This window comes from Cryptotermes secundus, unplaced genomic scaffold (assembly GCF_002891405.2).
Source record: "Cryptotermes secundus unplaced genomic scaffold, Csec_1.0 scaffold257, whole genome shotgun sequence".
In the NCBI taxonomy this organism is placed as follows: Eukaryota; Metazoa; Arthropoda; class Insecta; order Blattodea; family Kalotermitidae; genus Cryptotermes; species Cryptotermes secundus.
This window is the reverse complement of record NW_019734352.1, coordinates 224,936-245,578: the sequence shown is the minus strand read 5'-3', so window position 1 is coordinate 245,578 and position 20,643 is coordinate 224,936. Positions and strand designations below refer to the sequence as shown.

The 20,643-nt window shown below is 42.7% G+C and overlaps 1 protein-coding gene across 5 annotated transcripts in view; it reads right to left on the bottom strand.

Annotated features, from left to right (window-relative positions):
* Positions 1 to 20,643, bottom strand: part of LOC111868803 (kinesin-like protein KIF19) — a 59,042-nt gene that overhangs the window by 19,930 nt on the left and 18,469 nt on the right. For 4 of the 5 annotated variants that reach the window (XM_033753173.1, XM_023859792.2, XM_023859790.2 and 1 more), the window contains exons 3-4: positions 9,343 to 9,453; positions 4,744 to 4,947 (exon numbers count right to left, since the gene is read on the bottom strand). In XM_033753173.1, the coding sequence (XP_033609064.1) occupies positions 4,744 to 4,947; positions 9,343 to 9,453 (315 nt within the window). The remainder of the gene's footprint in view (positions 1 to 4,743; positions 4,948 to 9,342; positions 9,454 to 20,643) is intronic. The other variant, XM_023859791.1, reaches the window with a different exon arrangement.

Here is a 20,643-nt window from a genome sequence, read left to right as displayed (position 1 = left end):
TCACGTACAGTGAAGAGCCTGACACAAGTAGCACGTGTCAATTGATTTTATGGCACACAGGCCAACGCAGAGGCGGCTGATGCTGTCCGGATAGCGGCGGACGTTATGAGTGTTGATGTGCCTTCTGGCCGCTTATGGACTGTAACATGTGTTCGGGATGAGGCGCAGATCTACCAGCGCAGAGAAGGATTGGCTTGAGTGTCACTGCATCCCTACGTGAAGGAAACTGTCCAACCGAAAACATTTTCTTTTGACGCAATCAGGAAACGTATGAACCTCTACCAAGTGTATTCTAAAGCGGAGAGACTACCTACAGAGAAAATTATGTTGACCTACTTTGTCAAAACTTGTTTAACTTTGCACGAGTTCGCATTACAACTCCGTCACAAAATCGTTCATAGAAATGTAGTACCTTACCGAAGTCTGATTGCTCTAAAAATAAACCTCCAGCCTACCGTATTCTGGATAGGGATGAGGTACCAGATTTCGTACAGTAAAGCTTCTGTCAATTTTACCCTACTTTCCTTATTTTGGAAAATAAAAGGGAGCCTACAAGATCACCTTTCTCTCTGTATGTCTGCGTGTCAGTGTGTCTTTCCCGCATAATTAGGAATTGTGGAGCCAGAAAAGGCCGTTATTGGGCAACGGTTAGGTAAACACTTTCCCGTGTAAACGAATACATACGCAACAATAAGAGAACTACTGGACGCGGTGTTTTCTATGCGGTCCGTGTCGTATAAAATGATATGTACTGAAAGGAATATGGGAGATTACCCCCGTGTGGAGGCGGGGTCGAATACCTCCACCGTGACCCTGCGAGTCGTAGGAGGCGACGAAACGGGAAGTCTAAAATCTGAGACACTAAAATATGGACGTGAGTCCAAAGGGACTCGGACCCGAAAAAGACTGCGCTGGCAAGGACCAGCAGCATATGCAAAAGACAGACCCGTCCTCTCGTCGGAGAGGGCGCCCCAAAAAATAAAACCGCAACTCTCAAACGGTAATAATTAATATCTGGTCATGAGCCCCAGATGGGCTCGACATCAAGACTTACTGACTGACTGACCGTCAGTCGCAATGTGACTTTGATTTTGGCTTTTGATGGGAGATTATTTCTCTCCAGAACTTCTTGTTCCCTCTACATAAAAAAGTAATGCAACGATGTCATGTTAATTGGCTTGTCATCACGGCACGGAGCGGCCTCGGATTGCGGTCGGAGGCCACGGCCTCCAGGTATGGAGGTTAGGTGCGAATATATTGAATAAGCAGTCGCGAACAGTCGACAAAGGATGTTATTCCATCTTGGGAGTTGGGAGTAAAAATTAATATTGTTAGGGAATGTTACGGTGGGCCTTGGACTTCGGCGAATTCTTTGTATAAGCGACTCACACTAAGAAAAATGGGTATAAAATTTGGTACATGGAACGTAGGAAGTAAAATGGATCATAGAAAGATAGGATGGGGTGGTACGGATTGGATTGATCTGGTTCAGGATAGGGATACGTGAAGGGCTCTTGTGTACACGGCAATGAAACTTCTGGTTCAATAAAATACTGGGAAAATCGTGAGTTCCATGGATTTAGACAATCTGAAACTACATCATTTTGGGTTGCCATAACAACAAATTTCCTAGCTTTAATACGTCACATAAACATAAATTATGTAATAGGTCAAGAAAGAGCGAAATGTTTTCTTTTTCAGTGTCCATATCTGTTGTGTAAGTATTGATAAACTGATGTGATTGTGTGAAGTAGAATATTTAGTATATAAATAGAACGGTTTAGATTAACTATTTGTACTTTCCATTCATGGAAGATGGCATTAAACTTGGCTTTGACGTATCATTCAATAACATGTAGAACTGGAAAGGCTTGAAAGAGAACGTAGGGAAGTTGATAGCGCGAAAGCTTACACAACAAACGAGTTCGCTTCCCAATAATTGGTGTTGAAGCAATTGTGCTACAAGTGAAAGCAAAGCTAAATCTACAGATATAGCCTTACGTATTTTTTTTTTACCTTGGCACTACAGCCCCAGTGGGCCTAGGCCTACCTCCATGAACTTCTCCATTCACTTNTGAAAGAGAACGTAGGGAAGTTGATAGCGCGAAAGCTTACACAACAAACGAGTTCGCTTCCCAATAATTGGTGTTGAAGCAATTGTGCTACAAGTGAAAGCAAAACTAAATCTACAGATATAGCCTTACGTATTCACCCATCTGANGTACACAAACACAGAAAAACGCATACAAACATTCATGCCCTTAGTGGGATTCGAACCCACGATCCCGGCTTCCGAGCGAGCGAAGGCGGTGCAAGCCTTACGTATTCACCCATCTGGTAAAACTGTACGTACACTTTCACCATAACCTCAAACAGATACTATGTCCACTTCGATGCAGTGGGAGGAAGCAGTTCATCCTTCCACCCACTCAGTCACATCCCAAACTGATCCACTCACTGTCTCAGTCACTCCTTCACTCTTGTATACTCATTCATTTTTTGCCCTTCTCTATCTCGGCCATGTCACTAACCGCCACTCCTGTTCGCCCACTCACACCCACCCGTTCATTGAGAGAGCGGACCTGCCTGTGTAGTCCATTGATTGATTATTTCTTTTATTGTTTAGTACACCACAATGTCTGTGCTAGGTTTATGAATGCGGGACTCGATCTTGCGTAGGCCAAGGTCCGTTTGTAGGCTATAAGCTGCGTAATATTTCCACGCTGTTTTACCACGGAACCATTACATGCCGTATCTCAGCTGACTGGTTGCCTGCCATTACACTGGTTCTTTGCTGTTTGCATAATACTCTTATCTTGGGTTCGAACCCCATTCGGGACATATAGGGTGTCCGAGGAGGAATGTGCCAGACTTCGGGAGGGTGTTCCTTATGTTAAAGTATGCCGATATAACCCAAAACACCTATGTCCAAAGTTGAACAGTTACGGAGATAATGGCCAGAAAAAAGTGTGGTCTTCTGGCGAGTGTTCAGTATCTGCAGCCAACCAACTCAAGTGCCAGCCCTCTGTATCCACTCTCGTTTCTCAGCAGGGTGATCAATGTTTTCGGTAGAGCAAAGATATGTCTCACAAGGGAATGGTCCGATCCGTCATGTCGAAACCTGCCCTGATTTTTTTTTTTCACTGCAAGAGTACACACAACAAAATCCACTGTCAAAATTTTAGCTGCTAATACGCACTGCAAGTATTTTTTAAAAATTGCTGAACATGGCCAATATTATAGGCTGCCAGACCCTTGGAGAAATGTCCACCCCTAGCAGAACAGAGCAGTACGCAACACGCANTGTTGTGTGTACTCTTGCAGTGAAAAAAAAATCAGGGCAGGTTTCGACATGTCGGATCGGACCATTTCCTTGTCAGAGAATATTGCGTGTGGAAGTTTAGCGGACGCCGTGTAGGTTGACAGCGCGATCTGAAGCAGCCGCTAACGTTTCGATTCGTATTTGATGTACACGTGATCAATTCACTGGCATTCGATGAATAATAATAAGGCACTTTTTCAATTGGCACGCTTCAGTGTTCGATTTGTATAACTGAAATACCTTATCACACATGGTTAACTTTACAAGAGCACAAGTCCTAGTGGTACAGGTAGTATGATTACAATTGCGAGACGTAGATCTGGTGGAAGTAGAAGCACCAGTCGAAATGCAATTAATAAATAAGCAAACAAATATAACTTGCCAGTCCTAACTACACATATACATGAACTTCTTGATTCAAACTCCAGTTATGTTTAGTGCAAAAGAAGACAATTTATGTACATCTAATATGTAGGCTACTACACATATGCAGTATATGCATGTTGGGGAAATCCTTAAACTATGAGTCACACTGAAATACGCCTACATACATATGTCACGACGAGTTCATCATACCCATAGAGGAATTGATTTTATTCCGGAAGTAAAAGCAATGCTGCTTTGTCGGTTACTTGCTTCTGACCTCTGTCGTACCAGTTTCTATTAGTACAACTAACTACATCAAATAATTTTTCTTAAACATTTGTAATTACTCAGCTGGTGGGAAATTTCCCTCCTTTTATGGAACCCAAAATTCCACCACTGCATCCGATTCTGAGGGGATTGAATCCATTCCACACCTCTCGTATCTCCAAAATTAATTTTATTATTATCCTCCCGTCTACTCCTCTACATCCCAAGTAATTTCTTCCTGTTAAGACACTCTGTCTAAATTTGTCAGTTACTGAAGTTTGGTGGAGCTCACAAAATTTAAATGCTTTGCATTATATAATTTTCTCCTCCTTACTGTTAATTCCTCTTAGGTTAAAATATTTTCATCAACACTTTGTTGTGAAATAATTAAAATCTCTTCCCCGAGACTGACAGACGTTTTGTTGTTGTTGTTGTTATTGTTATTATTATTATTATTATTATTATTATTATTATTATTATTATTATTAGTGTGGTGAGACTGAGTCGACTTGGTACTGTGGCCACTTCTGGCTTACTGTACCAGCCCCAGATTATAGGTGATGAGTGTGGAGCAGTCGGTGGAATCAGAAAGCTCAGGGGAAACGGAAGTACTCGAAGAAAACCTGCCTAAACGCCACTCTGTCCACCACAAATCCCAAATGACCTGACCTGGGCTGGAACCTGGGCCGCCGCGGTTGGAAGCCAGCGACTAGCCGACAAGAGCCCTCTTGTTCCACTGTAAAAGACCATGAATTTGGTGTAACCTAACCTAAGATTTCTGAACTTACAGTAAACTGTTCAGGGTTTGCGGAGTCCTTGACAGCCTGGAAGATATCGTTGAGGGCCCTGACCATGATGCCAGGTTGCTCGGAATTGCCTACCATGGTGTGCGTCTTGCCAGAGCCCGTAGCTCCGTAAGCAAACACTGTGGCATTGTATCCCATCAGAACACCCAACACCAGCCCCCTAGAGGTGGCCTCGTACACCATATCCTGAAACGGCGACACAAAGAAAACTTAAGTGCTTGAAGTATGCGTTATTCGCATAGACAGCGTGAACAGATTCAACGGACAGGTTATGCTTGTTATCCCGAAGGTACTTAACTGTTTGCAATAAAATTAGGATTTAGCGTCTGTACATAAAAGCTGATAAGTGAGGACATGTGTGTGAGCAAACCGACTACCTGTAAGGTGGGTTACTCGGTTTGGCTCCCAACAAGACACATACAGACCGGTTTGGGTGTACCGTTAAACCGGCCGGAGCCTGATACTGACCTCTCAACTTCATCTAATGCTGATGTTAAGGATTAGCGGAACTTTAGTTTCATCCATTCGTCTTAATCGCGAAGCGGTAAATATAGGCTTACGTACATATATGCAACATTTACGTCCTTTGTATTTCCTGCTTCTTACCATGGACGTAATAGAGAAGCCACAAATACTCGTATATTACAATTACTCGACATTGTTAGCATAAAGTGAGGCTTCCGGCGCGTGCGAGAGTTGTGGTACAATGTCTGAACACGTTCCAACTTTCATTCTCAGTAACCTTTGTTATATTACTATACACTTTAACTTCTTCTTGGCTTTATATTAAAATGTGACGTGTATATCCATTGCTAGGCAACGTGTTGATAAAAACTTTCCTGCAACACACGAGCACGCGACAATAGGACAACCATTTCTACGTAACGGACCAGTAAGCACGCAGTTTTGACAACAGAAGACGGTGTTTTCCGTGGGGTCCGTGCAAAGTGGTTATAAGAAGTGTTCCAGAGGACATGAATAGTAGACGTACTATACAACAATAGTCGAGAGTGATCAAGTCGAGTCTCGGGAATTCGCAGCCGCAGAAATGGCAAGAACGCAATTAAAATGTGAAAAAAAGAATTCATGTGTTATTTGCAGTGAGACTGTGATAAATCCGTTGCCAGGAAACGGCTAGTGAAGACTGAGAATCCTAGTGCGTATGTAACGGTGAACTGCAGAGTGTGCAGGATAGCGATAGCGCTGTGTTACTTGTAGTCCTAAATGTGTGAATGTATAAGGTGCAGTAAATTCAATCATCCAATCCAAAGCCCCCTTATAAGTCACCCCTACACGTGGCAGTATTCTTATTTTTAGTTTTTAAATTACATACACAATAAACTTCAAACCCATTCAGATTTTCATACTACATAGGAAAAAACATTTCTCTCTTAGCGAGATTTGGTTTCCAATGTCTTCCTTTGTAAAGGCAGCAGCTACTGTATGAGCATTAGTGATCATTCAGTCCCTTCATTATAACATTAAGTTTTGTGGCTTCTATGTACAAATCATTTACATTCGTGTGTTAACTCGTTTTGCGACGTGTTTCGCTCAATAGCATGGCCGTCAACACGTAATATAAAAATTTTACTATTGTCTGCTAGTTGGTGCACGCTAGGCTTTAGAGTCCATCATCGTTCGTCGAACTTTTAGGTATAATCGATTAAAATCCAAGCTCAAGTATATTAAAATTTAATTAAATGGTACACTTCATTGTTTCTTTCGCTCCCTGTTGTAGGTGTGTTCAGTAAGCTCTCTTTTTTGTTCGTTTCTATGACTGCGGTTAAAACAAACATGAAAAGAACCAACATAACCACTCGTGCAGCTAGGAAGAAAGGAAACATCAAAGTGTACCAACTGAAATAATTTTTATGGGCTAAGCCTTGAATTATAATAATTGAAACATCCCACAATTTTCAGATGCACAGAAACGCTTACACAGGAGTCAGTGCAATGAGAAGGGCAACAAGGGGTTTCAAGGAGCCCATTTTTTTCAATGGCTTTTCCAGCCCATTCAGGGCCCTTGCCTCTTATTCAGTTCCGTAATCAATTTTCGCAGACGGCAGGACTCCTTGGACGAGTGATCAGCCCGTCGATAGGCCGCTACCTAAACGCAGGACAGCACAAACACAAAATAAACGNTCGCAAGGCCGCTACCTACACGCAGGACAACACAAACACAGAATAATCACACACAGACGTCCATACCTTAAGTGGGATTCGAACCCACGATCCCAACGTCCGAGCGAGCGAAGATAGTTCATGCCATAGACCGCGCAGCTAGTGTGACCGGCCAAGTTGAACCCATGAAACCTTTTTTCCTCTTCGAATGATTTCTATTCTTATGGATCTATTAATGTTCATTACTGTTGTTTTATTAATCTTTGTGAACGCTCACCACTGAAATGTTGATTCTGCCAACATTAAATTTGACGATAATAGACTCAGAGTTTCACAGCGTCGCCATGTAATTACTGACTTGCAAATGGTACCGTATACATAACATACATGCCTGCTTCTAGTTTAGCTCCGTACGAAATTTCGTTTGCCTTGCTTCAGCTGCATACTCTAGCCCTACCAGACAAAAAAGACGGCCGTGCCATAGCTCATGCGGTTAGTCGCCGGCTCCCCGTGCTTCCCGGTTTCCGGGTTCGATCCCAAGTGAGGTTGTACAAGTTTCTGGTGGACGAAGGGGCGCTGTGTTGAGTGTTTTCTAAACACTTCGATTATTTAACAATGTCAGCCAAACTGAGGAATTCTGTGGTGCTGATGTAAGATAATGTTGACCAAATATAAATTTGGAAGAAGGCGGTTGCGGCCTATTTAGAATTATTACGGTNGTGACGTCAGTAGACTCAGGAAACATTCTCATTTAAGTGATGGAGTCATATGTTTAAGCAAATGGACGTGACGGAAAGTAGCAATCTTAGCAATCGATCTGCCGGCTAATCGATATCCGAGTAATGAGAAGTCCCTTCTAGAAGCTCCTGCCCTACCCTGTAAAATGAATTCTTCAGAGGAGCGGCTTACACAGCCCAATAAGAGAGACGATAAGAAACTAAGATGCTACATTTTTACTACACTTCGTGGATTTCCATGAGGTTTTAGTCTCGCGTGTTCAGGGTTTACTCCATAGATGGTGCTACAGTCTTTATTTAATTTTTTCTCGCGCTGAATTAGCTGCGTGATGTTAAGAGTGGCATGGGGGGTTCCCACGCTTCCATAATCTGATCCCCAGGTTCTAGAAAGACATTCTGAAGTAACAACAGTGATGCAGTTGTGTTCGTACGAGCACTAACATTCCTACCTTCCTCAAACAAAGGACCATAAGCTCAACATTTACACTAATCTATGGTAAAAATACAGAAATAATTCATGCTAAAAGCGGATCATTAATGGTAACTCTTTAAATGCAAAAATTACTTTTCAATTAGCTTGTTCCGTGTTGCGTTGCTTTTACTTTCTCATATTCGTAGTATTTAAGAGAAAGTACTGAGATACTGAAAACAACTGATGTAGAGATTTTGACGAATATACACACAAATTGCGACCCTCTGAACACGAAAAAGTGGTTTCAGTTACGCCGTCTACATACAGAATGTAAATAAATATATGTTGCAGAGCTCTGTGGTAGATAGATGGGTTCAGTGCGATCATATTTTGTTACTACACCCGTGTCCGGAAACGCTTCCTTTTGGCACTAAGGGCCACAAAGTTTCCGAGAGGATGCATAAGTTTTAGGAGACGTTATCGTTGTTTTACATTATAAAAGTTGCTAAAAATGGCTGCCGCCGATTTTATTTCATGTTCTCCGCCGCCTGGCTATGTTATGCCGAACTCTTTGAAAGATTCCTGGCATTTCCCGGGTGGTTCCAGCTGCTACTGCAATCCTTGCCGCAAGATCATGTTATGTCTCCACTGGAGACTGGTACACCAGGCTTTGCGTGTACCCCCAGAGAAGGAAATCCAATGTAGTCAAGCCAGAGGAGCGATGGGGCCAGGTTATTGGGTCTCCACGTGCAATCCATCTGTTGCTGAAGGTTTCATCCAAATACTCACGGACGACATTAGTGCAGTGTGCCGTGGCGCCATCATGCTGGAACCGCATTTCACGGCGGACTTCCAAAGGCACCACTTCCGGCAGCACGGGTAAGGTCTCTTGGAGAAATGTTAGGTGAATGTCACCAGTAAGCCACAGAGGTAGGAGGTGAGGGCGTCCTCCTTCACATTTCAGAGGCCCTAGCACATAAACAAAGCGTTTCCGGACACGGGTGTGTTAACAAAATGGGATCACACTGAACCCATCTATCTACCGCAGAGCGTTGTAACATATGTATATTTATTTACATCCTATATATGTATACACGTTTGGCTTCAATAATTTGATTAAACTCCAGTCATTTACGGACATCGTCTCCATAAATAAAACCTTTGACTCGCGGTATCCAATGGTTTGCAAGGCCGGTTTGGGCGCGGTGACGGACAGAAATATCCCTGTTCCTGCCGTAAATCTACCGCTATCGCCCGCCAAAGTCTTCTGTCATCCCTCTTGCAAAGCTGACACCAGGAAAGTCTTCTCACCTGTGTGGAATCTTCGCCGAAGACCGCGTCGTAGACATACCTCCTCTCTCCTCCTCCTCTCTTCTGACGCAGGACGTCATTCTTGTCTCCCTCATCTTCCATGACCACCATCTGCAACGGAAGCACATACCGTGGCTAAGAAAGTGACTGTTCCAGGATGTAAATCGGACTTTTATAACATTTATTTCAACTTCCAGAGGATGATATTGTTTGTCAATTTAATGGAACCATCTGAAACCATTCCCGTGACTTTTAGATATTCTTTTTATAATCAATATTGAATATGTGCTGCATTTACCGAGACTACAACGTGTATACATTTTAGACAAAAAAATATCAATTTTTGGCATTACTTACGCAAATTCAGATATTACTGGAGTGATATAAGGGAGGGAACCTTTTACCCTACTCTGATATATATACACACATGTATTTTCAGAGTGCCTGACTTGCGGTTTTGCAAATACAACACTATTGTTATGGAACTAATCACACTAGAGACATGGCGTTGACTGGAGTAAGAAATTATCTTGCCTTCCGTTTTATATCTTGATGGCGCATGACAGGATGGTTGACATTAATAATGTCCGGTGAAGCTCGTTTCGAACTTTTGGATTATGCAACATAGCAAGGAAAATCATGAGTAATTCCGCCAATGGTAGAACTTGTCCTACTGGATCATGACGTTCCTGGGGATGCAGTCACTGGGCCCTACTACTTTTGAGCGAGAACTGCTCAGCAGTTATATCGATATATGGACGATATCAAGAAGTGGAACACAGCGTTCCTTCTTGGAAACTACGAAGCATGGGATTTAGTAGAGAACCTCGGTCCAGAGGGACGGGTCAGCAGCTCATGAGTTAATTATGGATCTAAGAAGAGGACTATCTTCTGGGATGAGAGACCCCGTATAGTTTCATAGATGTTTGTCTATATTTCAAAGAAATGGTCTACCTCTATATTTAGAACCAATGAGTTTGCATGTTATGCAGTAGGTCATGAACGACCGAGCAGACTTCTGTTCAGTGTATCGTGTCTATTATGTGAGTGTTGATATTATTTTGATGTGGATATGTAAGTGTAGTTACAACTTTATCATGGAATGTGATTTCGTTTATGGGTTTGTGAGAACTCTTCCTTTTTTAATAATGTGCTCAGAAAACATCCACATTGACCAGTTCAGGAAAATGTAACCGCAAAGAATTTTAAGAACTTCTACATTGACGACAGATGTGATTGCTTCCTCAGCATAGAACTGCGTTGTTTAAGTAACATATAGACTCAGTTACAGATGTACCCCTTTCAGGCTTGTTCCTTAATTGTTGGGCAATTCGAGTAATATAACTTTAGATAGCCTAAATCTGCATCAGTCACAAGGCGCCTTATTATGGCAAATATCTGAACTCCACAATTTTTCCTAATTAAGTTATAATATGTATTTGTATTTCTTTTCATGGGGAATGGCTTTCTCTGGAATCAGCTTACAACCAATACGCTTCCTGAATCATTGGTTTCAGCTTCCCATTGGTTTCAGCTTTCCCTTCTCTAGTCAGACTGTAAATATATTTAGGTGAAAGTGAAGTTCTCCCTGTGCCTAATTAATTAAGCACTATACCATGAAGACATGTGGGGGAGTTGAGGTATAGCTCTACCATTCTTGACCTCGACACTAGATGGAGGTGAGGAGTCAGTTTCACACCCCGGCCTGAAATCGCCCCCGCTATCCACTGGATATGAGGCTGGGTGGGCCCCAGGGTCCATCTGGACGGACACAAACAGACATAGCACAAGAAATCAACGTCATATAGAATGACTTGGGCCTGTTACTAGAAGGAAACGAGAAATTGATCGGATACATTTCAGAAGCTGGGGAATGCCTTCAAGGAGCCGATCCTTATGGCAGGGAAGGGAGGAAGGAGAAATATTAATTTGAACAGGTGTTTGTTAAGTGGGATTTCGGGTTCTCACGCCCGTGACTATAACGGTTTCTGTCTTCTGGGATATGGGGCCGTGTAATCTTGCAGAACATTATCATACTTTCGGAGGAATCGGGTGTCTCCATCTTCAGGGTAGAAGAGTTTTCTACTCTGAAGTTGGAGGCATCAGTTTTCTCCTAAAAGTAGAAGAGTTTCTACCCTGATGGTGGAGACAACAGATTCCTTCGAAAAGTATATGACATGCCATGAACATGGAGGCAGCAGGATCCTCCAAAAATTTGTAACGTTCTACCAGATATACGGCGTCGCATCCAGGAAGACAGTAACTTTCAGTGGAAGATGTACTATCGATCACTTTGATGCTGAGGTTTGTAGCACGCTCCGCTCTTTTGTTAAGTCTGTTGTGACGTGCCTTCCCAACAAAACAGAACGTACACTACTGCTGACATGCAACGCTGAAACTTGCAGGTTCCGGACAGACACGTGTAGTGTTAATATCGACTCAAGTTGTCATGGGAACTACACGGTCGAGAACGTGTATTATTAATGACACTACCAGACTACGTTCAGTATCGCCAACACTACAGGAATGCGTTACGAATTGTCTGTTAGAAATTGTATTATTCATCCAACCCAATACCTAAACCGAAAGTATAATAGGAGTGTTACCACCTAAGTGTGAAAGTAACATAAAACTTGGGAGGGCGAAGTCAATTTTTATCGCTCCCAACACAATACACCCTTCATCTGACGTGCATTTCAAATATGAATGGGTCATATTTGTCAAAAATGGTTCACCATATAACAAAATGTGGGTACTTGCCATACTTCACATAATAAACCGTTTCTCTGAGAGGTGTTTGGATGTGACGTAACTTACATTTAAGGCTATGTATAACAATGACGACGCTAATAATAGTAATATTAATAATATTAATTGTCCTGTGTTTAATTAATTAAGCACCACGCCATGAAGCCATAACGGAATGTGGAGGTATATGTTCATCATTCTTGACCTCCGCAATAGATGGGGATGAGTGGTCAGATTGACGCCCCGACCGCTTTATCCCCCGGGGAAAGAACCCCTTTTCCTCAATTGGATTGGAGGCTCGGTGGACCCCAGAGACGATCTGTACATTGCAGAGGAGAGAAAATTTCTTGCCCTTGCCGGAAATTGAACCCTGGCCTTCCGGCACGTAGCTTGTCACTATACTGACTGTAATATCCAGGCTCATAATAATACTAATACTAATAATAATAATAATANTAATAATAATAATAATAATAATAATTTATAGAACCAAACGGATATGCTCGCAGGAGAGAATCGATCAGTTAAAAAATAAATAATTTAATGAGCCCTGCAACTGAACCATGTTTCTCAAGATGTGTAAAAATTATGTATCATTTTCAATTCAATATTAGAGAGGTGAATGCCGACTTCTCCCCAGTTAAATTACTCCCAGCCCGAGAGCGCTTTTGGACGTTGTGGTAAAGACACAACCATCTGCACCGTAACTTAAACGTATTTACCTGAAAGAGGGTTTCTTTATTTTTAAATGATTTTTGTTACTTTTGTTTTCTTTTATTAAAACAGCATTCTTCTTCTTCTTAGTCTTATTCTGTTCCTGTTGTTCCCACTTGGGGCATGGAGCATCCGTGAAACGCTTCGTTTCACTTCAGTTTCTTAATCCAAGACAGTCGGCAGGTCTCCTTGGACGGGGGATCAGCCCGTCGCAAAACCCTAACAGCATTAGTGCAAGCATTTTCGAGACTAGCCAGCCAGCTCACTGTTGATACATAGAAATGGACGGTAATTTGGGGGTCGTGATGTAGTTGCAATAAGATAGGAATGTTTATGGGCAATGATATGAAAAATCGGCACGTATTAACCAGAAATAAAATATAGGAACCAAAATCAATAATACGTATGTATAGATGAATTTGGTCTTGCTGAAGGGTGAAGGCTAGAAGTCAGGACCCGGGACCCGGAGCACCTACGCCGCTTATTGAAAAAAAGGAAGCATACAACTACGAAATACAATAATAATATATTTTGTTTATTTATTTAAAACCCACCTGATGAAGATCCGTGTGACCGAAATATATATTGACTGAACGAGGCAATAAAACTTATTAAACCACTGATAATTATTGACGTTTAACCATTCTGGTAAAATTTAATTTACTTCGTTGTTGTGTTGACGGCCTCAGCGCCTCGGTGTTATAGCATAACAAAAAAACCTGCGTGGTTTTAGTCCGCAAGCGAACTCTAGCGACCGAGCGACCGCCGCTTGTCGGCGAAGTTAGTGCCAACCTAATTGGATAGAGGGTGTCATGTGGTCAGCGTAACGAATCCCCACTGCCGTTAATTTTTGTTTTCTAGAGCGGAGCCGCTATTTCCTTGAAATAGCTCCTCAATTATCCTCACGAGGCTGAGTGAACCCCGTTCGAGACCCACTACTTCTCAGGAAATCGAACCCGAACCTATGGATCTGTAGCCAGGAACTCTGATTATTAGACCACGCCGCTGATACAGTATCGTTAAATAGACAAAATAAAAGTAAAATACTGATAAATGGTAACTAAAAACGAATTAATTTTCTCTTTGAAAGAAGTCAGGTTCGCCACATACAAGGAGCTTCCTGTAACGCTAACTAAGCGAAAATCAGACTTTATAATTTAGTTGTAAGTTAAGCATAGCGAAACTTTCTGATAATAGCTTTAGCAGAAATTCTGTACATTTGCGTGTCTTTCGACATATGGAGCATAACAAATTCCGTGCATATAATTAATTGCAGGCTGTATATGGAATTATAAGGATCTCAATAGAAGAAAAAAGAGAAGGAAGGAAGGAAATATAGAGGAGAAGAAATAAATGAAGAGATAAGGAAAGAAACTGAGAATGAATGAATATGTAAATCTTCCGTGTCTCTAAGTGTATTATTTCGCGGCCTTTATGAATATTTCATTTTCTCATACCTCGCAGTTACATGAGTGACTGCAAATTTTTCAGCGGTCGAATCTGTATTCAGTCTGTAAACGTTCTCCACTTCTTAAGAGCTTAAATATTGTAATAAGACTTCGAATAATTTCTGATGTTGTACAGGAAATATCTGCCTGCTGTAGACCTAATTGCTTTTCCAGTCACGTCATTTACAGAGATGTAAATGTAGTCTTGTAGTTTAGATAAAAACAAAATTCCAGGACAGAAATAAATATAAGAAAACAAAAACAAACTCCGTGGTTTTAGTCCTCAAGCGAACTCTACCGACCGAGCGACCGCCGCTTGCCGGCGAAGTTACTGCCAACTTTAGCGGATGGTTGGTGTCGCGTGGTCAGCTCAACGAATCCCCACCGACGTTCCGGGGGCACATGCTGCGTCAAGAAACTATTCATTTGACTTTGAAACAGGGCTAGCGCGTCCCGCCCAAACATGAGTAAGTTTCTTTCACATTAACCTCCTACTCACACCAGAAGACCGTATCTTTCAATATTTAGAATTATATCTAAACTACATTTCTTGCAATTATGCCTACAATGTGTTCTCCATATTGTGAATGTGTCAGATTGCAAATGAGCACGGAAGGAAGCATTGTAAATTGAGGGCCCGTATGCCACTGCCAAGGGAGCGCTTTTGCTCACTATTGGGGTCATAAACTGGGCCTGGAGGTCTCCTGCCCTCACTGCTTCGTAGTTTTCCTCAGCTCCCCAAGAAATGTGTCGGGGCAGCACTTTGCAATAAGACGTAAATTACCATCTAAGTGTATCTGCAGTGCTGCACCCTGTTTATGGTGTTTAAAAACAAAAATTGAAAGGTTTTCCGTTACAAAAATAAATTTATTTAAATTTCATGGACGAGCGGTAGCGTAGTTGGTTGAGGCACTATGCTACAAGCCTGAGGGTCACGGCATCGATTCCAAGTTAGGTGGACTTTTCATTTGACCTAATCCTTCCAGCCGCACTATGGCCCTGGGGTCGACTCAGCCTCTAACAGAAATGAATATCAGGAATCTTCCTTAGGGGTAAAGGGCGGCCGGCGCATAAGGCTGATAACCTTACCGCTGTCTCTGAGCCGATTGTCTAGAAAATATTGGAGCCTCAACGTCTCACAAATCTATGGGCCTTCACGGCCTGTTACAGGGATAGCTTTACCTTACATTTTGCACTTCCAGTTATATCGACCTGTGCAGTGAAAGAGATGCTCTTGTCACCTCGTGTCATTCACAGCAACACAAAGCACAGTATCTAAATGAATGGCATATTCTGTCGTACATGACACAACGAGACAGGAAAGGGCTTGCGCAATATGGTGGAAAAGATACGCAAGGATTATATCATATTAGAATAAAATGTCTCAAATAATATATATGAGACAAACTCCGTCTTAAGTGCAACAATTTTCTTGTAGTCCTTTCTTCTTCCCTTTCTTCCCGTGTGGAGGAAGGGAAGAAGAAAGGACTACAATAAAATTGTTGCACTTAAGACGGAGTTTGTCTCATATATATTGTGTGAGTGTANNGGGGAATGAATTTCGGCTTCTATAAGAGGCCGGGCATTTCTTACTAACTAAGAAAATATCAGCTGCTCAGGAAGGATCTAGTTACACTGAGTTAGTTGTCCCTGTCATTAAGCAATTAAACACTACGCCATGAAGGGGTATGGGGAAGTGGATGTGTAGATCCATATATTCTTGACTTCGCACTATTTTGAGGTGAATGGTCAGCTTCACGGCCCGGCTGCTTTAAACCCGGGGAGTCATGACCTTTCCGTTGTACATTTATTTTATGCAGTTTATACAAAAACATTTTAAGTAATTTGGAAGATATTTCACAATTAGTACCCCCAGAAGGTTACTTCCGTTTCCTGAAAAACCAGATAGAACTCAACCCACTTCAGTACGACCCTGCTACCTTTCCTCTACTGCAATCAAGCGAAATCTGTTCCTTTCATTATTCAGCTAATTATTATTGATCGAGGGACTAGCCAACTGCTCGCGTGCAGGGTGACCATTGTTCATATCACCCTCTTGCCGCAGTCACGCCATCCCGCCTCATCTGGTGTGCGGAGGTCGGAGTCAAGGCTGCAACCCGCAGAATCTTGAAAATCGCCTACACACTCCAGAGTAAGACGAACTTTCACGGTCTTTAAGAGGAAAAAGAAAAGAAAACAAAACTTCATGACCTGTACTCTACACCATGTTGCAAAGCGTGCCACGTATCTTGCTCACGATATCACGATAAGCACAAACACGATACACATACACCTCAAAATATCCTAGGAACGGAAGTTTTAACCTTTTCCATCCAAAGTCCTGGGAAGAACTTGGCAATGCCGACACTCCGCAAGATGTCTCAGTAAATATGTGAAGCTAGCAGGAAACAATATGTTATTATTCGTAAAATTTAGACATCGACTTCCAGGGTTAATTCTCCTTACACTATGGATGACACATCAATATACACATCATATTAACTTTCTATTCGACGAAAGCCAGGGTTCATGTCAAGGAGAACATCACTCGGAACAGTGTTTGACATGTAACGGCACTTGTGTTGACCGTCGTGTGATATGAACTATGCATGTCACATGCCTCTCCTTGATCATTGTCTGTGCTATCCGCAAAAGTGAAGAACGGTCTTTTTTTGACGTGTATAAAATATATATGACGATCGCAGAGCCGCGCGGTCTAAGGCATGAACTGTCTTCGAACGCTGGGATCGTGGATTCGAATTCCACTGGAGGCATGGATGTCTGTGTGCGTTTATTCTGTGTTTGTGCTGTCCTATGTGCAGGTAGCGGCCTTGCGACGGGCTGTTCCACGTCCGAGGAGTCCTACCGTCTGTGTACGGATTAAGAAACTGCAAAAGCGGCCAAGGTCCATAAGGGCTGTAGAGCCATAGATAGATAAAGGATATATTCCACTGGCATGGGGGGCATGCGGTAGCGTAGTTAGTTGAGGCACTACGCTACAAGTTGGAAGGTAGCGTGTTCAAATCCCGATGAGATCATTGGATATTTTTCAATTGACCTAATCCTTCCAGCCGCACTATGGCCCTGGGGTCAACTCAGCCTCTAACAGAAATGAGTACCAGGAATATTCTTGGAATGTTCTTGGGGGTAAAGGGCGGCCGGCGCGTAAGGCTGACAACCTTACCGCCATCTATGAGCCGATTGTCTAGATAGTGTGGGACCCTCAACGTCTCACAACCCTATGGCCCTCCACGGCCTGTTACAGGGATGGATTTACTTTTTACTTTTATTACCTCGCTGGGCAAGATTACAAAAGAACATTTGAACTTCATGGAGAAAAGAAAACTTTTCGGAAGACATTGCAAGTGGCGGCGTTCAGTTTTAAGAAATATAAGAACAGGCGTTATTTAATATAACATTTAATTCGTCTTTCACATAGTTGGAAACTCGATGAAAGACGAGGAAGGGTGTAAGAAGCCAGCCGTATATACACATGATGTTTTGGGTCACGCTGTTTACACAGAGAAGAAATGCTGGAAGGATGATACAGTTCTGGGTAATCAGCAGCGCAGGGCTGCTGTAGAGAGTTAGGGCAGCTCAGAGCCGCGCCATAGCTCAAGCGGTTAGTCGTTGGCTTCCCAGCGATCCCGGGTCTGGTCAAGCGGGATTTGTGGTGGACAAAGTGGCGCTGGGGCGGGTTTTCTCCGAGTACTTCGGTTTCCCCTGCCAATCTTCATTCCACCAAATTCTCCATCTTCATAATCACCCGAGGCAGGCTAGAATAGGCCAATTAGTAGTCGCCGTGCCGAGTGGACCCAGTTGGACTGCACCCCTCACTAAGCGAATTTTAATTTTAGGGCAGCTCAGGTGGTCAGTCACATTGGCAATAAAGGGAGATATTTTTCTGTTCGTATAGCGAACATAGCGTACGTAGCGCTCTGTGTGGCCGAACCTTAATGTCTGCTTTTACAGCGCTTCCATCCTCTCCTCTCATTGCCTAGCAGCATGATAAAAATATCAGCGCTCCACTCGATAGAAACATTTGCATATTGGTAAGAATATATCTGAACGCAACGTCTATTGAAATATTGATAGACGTTCGGTTAAAAAGGTATTTATATGTGCATGTATCTTCATCATCGTCATCGCAATGATAATTTTTATAGAGCAACGTTGTCAGCCTTGCGTCTCATCACCAATCTGGAGGATCTTTTTTCTTTTCTGTGGCACTACAGCACCAGTGTGCCTAGGCCTACCTCCATGAAACTCTCCGTTTCACTTCGGTTTACTAGATCTTACACATGCGGTAGGACTCCTTGGGCGGGTGATCAGCTCGTCGCAAGGCCTCTACCTGTAGACAAACACAGAAAAACGCACACAAACATCCATGTCCTGAGTGGGATTCGAACCCACGATCCCGGCTTCCGAGCGAGCGAAGACAGTGCATGCCTTAGACCGCTCGGCTACCGTGACCGGCAATCTGGAGGATCAGGTACCTGTATTTATTTTCCCCTCTGACAGGGTTGCTGAGTTATACCCCCAGGCATCGGGTTCCCCTTAAGTCGCCTTCTACGACTCGCAGAGCTACGATCGGGGTATTCGAACCGTTCGAACCCGCCTACGCAAGGGAAGAATAGAAGTAAAAAGTTGTTCCTGTGCTTAACGAATTAAGCACCACGCCATGAAAGCGTATGGGGGAATGGATGTATACATACACTGGTCCCTTTTCCTCCGGGAAAGAATTCCCGGTAACCATTGGATAGGAAGTTGTGTGGACCCCAGAGCCGGTCTGGACGACCCTACTGGGACTCGAACTCCGACCCCTTGTTCGTCCAGCTCGTAGCCAGCCGCTATACCGACTACGCTACCCCGGTTCCTCAAGGGGAGTGTGTGTGTGTGAATGTATCATCCCGGACTGCTATGGCATGAGAATCGTGAATATGGTTAAAACACAGTATGGAGGGGCTTAATCAAAGGTGCAGGTCAAGGGCTTTTTTCTCTCTTGAAATAAATGCATCGGTTAGCCAAGGTTACTTACGGAGTATGATTCTCTACGCATCGACGTTGATACAACGGAATATGACAGGTATTCAGATAAACCAACGAAGGACCTGCGGAACAGCTTATACACTCGAAGCTACCATCACTTTTTCAGACATAACAAGCATAACACAACTGAAAGACACATTTCCAATATATGACATAGTTCAGAAGCAAAATAAGTTTCTCCGGGTGAGAGGGACAATAATGTAAACACCCTTTATATCCGTTACGTCCGTAAAATAACAATACCTTGAATAAGACGCATCGAAATGAGCAAAATTACAACTAAATGGAAAGTCTTTGTCAAGAATGTCACAAAACTACAAAAGAAATACAGAGAAATGTTCTCATATCGGAGAACAGATAGGCATTTTGTATACACCCACGTTTTATTTAACGTTGATACTATGCATAAGTAATACAACAAACACCATTCTATGACAATGGGCCATAACTGATTTCAAATACGAGGCTCAGCACATACAATTGGAAATACGAGCGTATTAAACACACAGCGTGAAAACTCACAAGCCTGCTTGTTTCCCTTATGGAAGGAAAAGAGGTTGAAATTGCAGACACGCGGTTGTTGCGAGTAATCGAATGCTTAGAATATATTCTGTGGGAATAAAGCTACACAATGTAGCTATTTACAAGGACAGCAAACCTAACTAATAGAAGCATATCGTAGTTATCAACAGCAAACACAGTTCTGTATAATATTCTCCTCGTAATGCTGCCTCCGTACGTAGACAAAATTATTCGGGATCAACAGTGCAGATTTCGAAGCAGTTGATGAACTACCGATCGGATATTCCGTAGTCTTCGGATACTGGAGAAAGAAAGGGAGTACAATGGGACAGCCTATCCGATATTTATAGGCTTCTAGAAAGCCTAGAGTTGTGCAGTATTCTCAATGAGTTTCGCATAGGCATGAAACAAGTTACGCAGATTAAAACGTATTTAAGGAGACCTAGGGTAAAGGTCGCGGGAACAAGTATCTGTTTCATACGTGTCACATTCAGGATGATCTGAAACAAGAATATGCTTTATCGTCACTGTCGTTCAGATTATCCCTAGAATACGCCATTAGGAAGGTCCGACGTGTGAAAAGACAAGGGACGGAAATTTGAATAGAAAATATCATCTGATCTATGACGATGCTGTCAATTTATTGGGCGGAATATCACAAAGAAAGACACAGAAGAAAGCAGTCTTCTGGGATTTGGCACCGTGTATATGTGGTGTTAACCGACGTTTCGGAGGAACGTATCGCCTCCATCTTCAGGGTAGAAGAAAAAATATAAGAAATCTGCAAGGGAAGAGACCGTGAGAACCGGTAAAAGCAGAC